The sequence below is a fragment of the Gossypium hirsutum genome, chromosome A01, assembly GCF_007990345.1.
Source record: "Gossypium hirsutum isolate 1008001.06 chromosome A01, Gossypium_hirsutum_v2.1, whole genome shotgun sequence".
Lineage (NCBI taxonomy): Eukaryota > Viridiplantae > Streptophyta > Magnoliopsida > Malvales > Malvaceae > Gossypium > Gossypium hirsutum.
The window spans coordinates 16,281,066-16,286,877 of NC_053424.1; the positions used below are offsets into that span (position 1 = coordinate 16,281,066).

At 31.7% G+C, this 5,812-nt stretch overlaps 1 protein-coding gene across 1 annotated transcript; it reads left to right on the top strand.

Annotated features, from left to right (window-relative positions):
- The first annotated feature begins 4,622 nt into the window (after positions 1-4,622).
- Positions 4,623-5,331, top strand: LOC121228869 (putative RING-H2 finger protein ATL53). The gene has a single exon (XM_041111875.1). The coding sequence runs from the start codon at positions 4,671-4,673 to the stop codon at positions 5,064-5,066; it is 396 nt and encodes a 131-aa protein (XP_040967809.1). The 5' UTR covers positions 4,623-4,670; the 3' UTR covers positions 5,067-5,331.
- Positions 5,332-5,812: the final 481 nt, after the last annotated feature.

The following is a 5,812-nucleotide window of genomic DNA, read 5'->3' on the forward strand; positions in this document are numbered from 1 at the left end:
CATTATGGAAAACCTTATCTCCCCAAAGTTGCAGTGGAGTAGGTTAAAAATAACAAATCTTATCTCCCTAAAGTAGAAATGGAATAGATTAAAGTTACAAATCCCATACCCCTGAAGTTGCAGTGGGACGAATTAAAGTTATTATGGCGAATCTTATCTCCCTAAAGCTGCAGTGGAGTAGGTTGAAGATATCGAATCTTATTTCTCTAAAGTTGCAGTGGAACAGATTCAAGCTAAAAATTACAAATCTTATCTCTCTGAAGTTACAGTGGAGCAGATTGGAGTTATAGATCTCATCTCCTTAAAGTTGTAGTGGTGTAAATCGAAGATAGTAAATCTTATTTCCCTGAAGTTGTAGTGAAATAGATTAGAGCTACAAATTACAAATCATATCTCCCTGAAGTTGCAGTGGAATAGATCAAAGCTACAAGTTATAAATCTTATCTCCCTGAAGCTGTAGTGGAGCAGATTGAGGACGCGAATCTTATTTCCCTGAAGTTGCAGTGGAATAGATTAAAGCTACAAGTCAAATCCTATACCTCAAAAGTTTCAGCAGGTAGGATCAAAATCTATAATGGAAAATCTTATCTCCCTAAAGTTGCAGTGAAGCAGATTGAAGCCTTTAATCTTATCTCCCTAAAGTTGTAGTGGAGTAGATTAAAGATAGCGAATCTTATATCCTTGAAATTGTAGTGAAGCAGATTAAAACCACTAATTTTATCTCTTTGAAGTTGCAGTGGAGTAGATTGAAGATAGCAAATCTCATCTTTCTAAAATTGCAGTAGAGCAGATTAAAGTTATAAATCTCATCTCACTGAAGTTACAGTGGGACAAAATTGAAACCACTAATCTTATCTCCTTGAAGTTGCAATAGGTTAGAACGAGGCTACTTGAAGAAGATGAGCACCAAGAAGTCAAGATTCGGCGAGACATGGCAAAATTTGTCCTTCTTAAAAGTCTTTGCTCCATTCTCGTTACACGACAACGAGCAAAGAGGGGCAGCTGTAGTAGGCCCAATTTGCCCAGGCCTTAAACAAAAATAGAAAAAAAAACAAAAACAAAAACAAATCCATAGTCCAAATTACAAATTACAAACAGCAAGCCCAATTTACAAATTAAATGGCATAAAATTAACCTAAATCCTAAAGCCCAAAATTTTCAAAAAAAAAACCCTAGTTCCTAAGTCGTCGCTGTCAACGCGAATGTTGCCCTTGATGCCTCTAGAGCGTCTCCCCTCATTGACCTTGCCAACGCTTGCAAAAATGACAATAAAAAACAGAAATAGCACAAGAAATGAAAAAGAAGCGAAGACAATCAGTAGCAAGAATAGTAGCATAGTAGAGAAAAAAGAAAAGAAAAGAAAAAGGCATGCTATAATCTAAAACGGCTATAAAAGTCGAGTTTTTGTAATATTGAAAACGGAGAAAAATACAAAAAAAAAAGCAAATCAAAAACAGAAGACAAATATTTAAAGGTGATTCATTCTTTTATTTTTTTAATAAGTAAATAAAAATATTTTTTTCCCTATCGTTTGGTCTTCGCACCATCGTCGGTGTTTCTTCCGACCTTAAAGGCAATTGAATCCCTTGGGATTCAGCCAAGACCGCTGTAGAGGACGCTGAATCGAAAGGTTTTCTTCCTTTTTGGGAAGTTTCAGCATTAGTTTGGGATTTTTTAACTCTGAACCGGAGTTCTACGTGAAAAAATACATAAGAAGGGGTTCAGGTTTTTTTCGACCACCGTAGACGGCGGCACCGTCGCCAGTGACTGGTGACCGGGGCGGTGGCAACTCGTTGGATCAACAATCGAACTTGGGGACTGGGAGAGAGAGAGGGGAGAGCTTTTTGAGAGTGTTTTTTATTTATTTGGGCATGAAATGATTTTTTTGTGAAAAATTTGGTTTAAATAGACTCCTAAAACGACGTCGTTTTAGGGCTGGCTTCAATAGCCCCCAAACGACATCGTTTTGTCCCTTGACCTGAGATCCGACCCAAGAGTCCTCAGGATCCGCTTGTTTTCAACAAAGAGGATATTTGCGCTCTTAATCCTTCCGCCTTTTCGGTTGTTTTAATTAGGTCCTAATTCCATTTGTTTTTCTTTTGGAAATTATACCATTTAAGTTTTGCTTGTTTCAATTTAGTCCTTAGTCTACTGACCCTCTAATGAATGACGCGGGTCCCAAGAGCTTGGGATAATTTCCTATTTGGCCCCTGCTTATTTTCGCGCGTTTCATTTTGGTCCTTTATTATGTTTTGTTATTTTTTTTGCAATTTAGGCCCCTAAATTCCACTTAAGTTTCGATTTAGTCCTTCTTATATTTATGCATTTATTTTATTATAATTTAGTCTCTCAATTTCATTTCAATTTTGACTTAATCCTTATTTATTTAATTTTGCCCCTTTATAGATTTTTATATATTATTTTTGTTATATTTTGTTTTATTCATTTATTTATTTATTATACCTTTACTTTTCTAATACTTGAAATCGATTTGTTTTTTTGTATTTTCTTTTTAGTGTGCATTTTTGTTCATTTATTTATTATTTATTTATTATTGTTATTATCATCCCATTATTTATTTGTTTATTATTATTATTTTTTCTTTCAAAAATTAGATTGTTTATTTTTTTCCCTGCACATTTCATGTATTATTGTTATTTTTATTATTTTTTCATTATCATTATTATTATTTATTTTTCCATTTATTATTTAATTAGTATTAAAATTGACGATTTTAACATGATTATTGCCATCGTTATTATTTGGTGGTTTATTATTATGGTCATATCATCATCATTTACTAATATGATATTTTTTTATTTTTTTGTATATCATCGTTTCGTTTTTACGCGCTATTATTTTATTATTACCACAACTATATCACGAATCGTGTTCAAATGTATTTAGTTTTTCCTATACTACACTCGAACAAATTAAACACATGCTATTTCAAATGTTATATTCGTTTTCGCACGATGCATAAAAAAGAAATTTTTTAAATCGAGGCGATATTCATTATTTTTGGAATTAGAAAAGTCGTGTTCCTAACTTACGGAATATGTCTTCTTTTTAAAACCAAGATAATCGAATATATCTTAAAATAACTAAATTTTTAGCATTTATTCTCACTTTTGAGATTTCAAGGTGTCGTATCTTAACTTACGGGATGTGACTTTTTGTTACCTCGAGATAAGAAGGTCTTTAACATACTTTTCGGTTTATTCAAGCGGTTTTTTAAAGTAAAAATAACATAATAAAGGATCGTATTTTAAAATCTCTTCAAATTTTCAATTTTCAATTTTCAATTTTCAACACTAAAGATGTCAAGTAATCAATTAGATACCAATCTTAGGCGTAATGAGGGTGCTAACCCTTTCTCGTGTGTAACTGACTCTCGAACCCATTTCCTGAATTTCTTAGACCAAAAATTATTGTTTTAGTAAATCAAACTTTTTATTAAAACATTCAAATTTCGAGGTGATCTGATCACACCTCATAAAAAGGATTGGTGGTGACTCCTATTTTAGTTTTTTTAAAATAAAAGTCGACGATCAAAAAAATATTTCGACACATTGCATACACAAATAATTATATTTATTCAAAATAAAAGAAAATTGATTTATTTATTTCTTTAAGTGTGTATGATTGAATCCAAATTAAAGTTTCATGTATATATTTACACCACAATAAAAGTTTCATGTTTATAATTGCACTAAATTAAAGTTCATGTATTAAATTACACATTGAATTAAAATTCATGTATAATTTTGAGACTTATTCCTATAAAGTTTTAAAGGGTAAATTACATTTAAGATTACTAAACTATTAGTAAATTTACATTTTGGTCACTCAACTTTAAAGAGTTTCAAAATGATTATTGAACTATTCAAAAGTTATCATTTAAGTTATTGGGTTGTTAAAATTGTTGTTGTATGGCCTTTTCTATTTGTATTGTCTGCACCAATTGAAAGTTTTCTTTTCCCTTTTCTTCTACATTTCATTTCTTTTTTCATGGAACAACTTTAAACATCACAAATCTCTAAACCAAAATCTAAATAACTTTCTTCTTCAATCTCCGACACTAATTATCAAATTGACTTAGATCTAAGGTATGTTCTTCTACTCGTCGATAGATAATTGATCTATTTTACCATTGTTGAATAGTCGCTTAGAGCTCGCTAGCTAAACTTTTTCTTTCTTTTTTTTTTCTTTTTAGAAAAGAACTTAATAACCTAATAATTTAAATAAAAACTTTCAAATACTTTAATGACTTAAATAAAAAATTTTGAATAGCTTAATGATGATTTTATAATTTTTTGAAGTTGAGTGATCAAAACGTAAACTTATAATCCATGCGTGATTTTAAATTGATAAAGTCTTAATTAAAAATATATAAATTTAGTCTTGAACATAGATTGCAATCTAAATATAATTTTTTTGGACTCTGGCTGTGGTTTAACGAACCCAACAATTTTGTTTTTATAAATAAAAATATAAAATAGTACTAAATTCTGTGTCTGCTAAGCTTTTACTAGAAGTCTGCTAAGCGACAAATTACAGCTTCAGTGTGCATATTTCTGAAAACATCATAAATAACCCAATATTATTGCAGCCTTTTGGAAGTCATATCTTGTCCTTTGCTTCATCACTCGCATTCGACCATTTCAACCATGGCGATTGACAATAAGCTAGGGAACTACATCTTTTCACTTGTTTCAATTGTTTCGGCTGTGAAATGGGCGTGGAGTATCCTGCTTCGTTACTGTTTGTTCCCTTATACAATACCTGCAGACAGTGGTTACAATTACAAGCAAGACTGGGGTACTGATGTTGAATGTGCTATCTGCTTATGTAAGATCGATGAAGACGATGAGATTCCGGAGTTGAGATGTGACCATCTTTTCCATAAAGCTTGCTTGGATAGATGGGTTGGATCCGGGCGATTCAATTGCCCTATCTGTCGCACTTGTACTTTAACTCCTCCACAACTAGCTTCCGGCATGCAAGTTATTGTTTTCAGATATTGTTCTTTCGATGATTCCAGCAGTCAGCGGGAAACCTGGTAGCTGCGTTAGATTTAAATGACCGCCATCACCCTGATGTTGCTGCCATTTTAAGCTTACTATTGTTAATATTTAGCAAGGTGCGGTATTATGCTAGGGGCTGCTATCGTGTTGGAGGTCTTTTTGCTTTTTTCAGTAATAAATAAAAAATATGTATGATTTGGTTGCAATCAAATTTATTATATCTGCAACCATAATAATTCGATGTAATTAAAGACAGGCAAATCTGTTGTGAAAAAGGAAAGCTTGTAGTACGTACGTGAGCCAGTATTGTTGGATTTGAAATCTAGGAACTGGCTATCCTGTGACCCTTTTTTTTCTTGGTTTCCAAAGTATGCAGGGACTGGATCCGGTGATTAATCCTTTCTGATCTGTAAATCCGTTCAAGGAGTAAATATTGAGCATAAATTTTAAAATTGTTTCATATTTACGACTAAAATTAAATTCTCAACCACTAATTACAATAGGAAGGAAAGCAGAAAGGCAACCCTATGATTTTTTATTAGCTCAGGGAAAAAGTTACTTATTTTTACTTTTTATTTTCTAAGTTACAAGTGCATGAATCATATTTAATATCATTATATGATAAATTTAGAGGACAATTTAAGCATAATTTTTATAAAGTAAGATTCATATTTAGATGCTCAAGATCTTAATACATAACTTTATTGATAAAGTTGAAGTTTGAACGTATTCTTTATTGTTGTTTTATAATTCATGAAAACTTTTGTTTAAATTTATAGCTGTTT

Excerpts from the sequence above, each read along its gene's own strand:
- LOC121228869 (XM_041111875.1), top strand. The coding sequence starts at position 4,671 with ATGGCGATTGACAATAAGCTAGGGAACTACATCTTTTCACTTGTTTCA.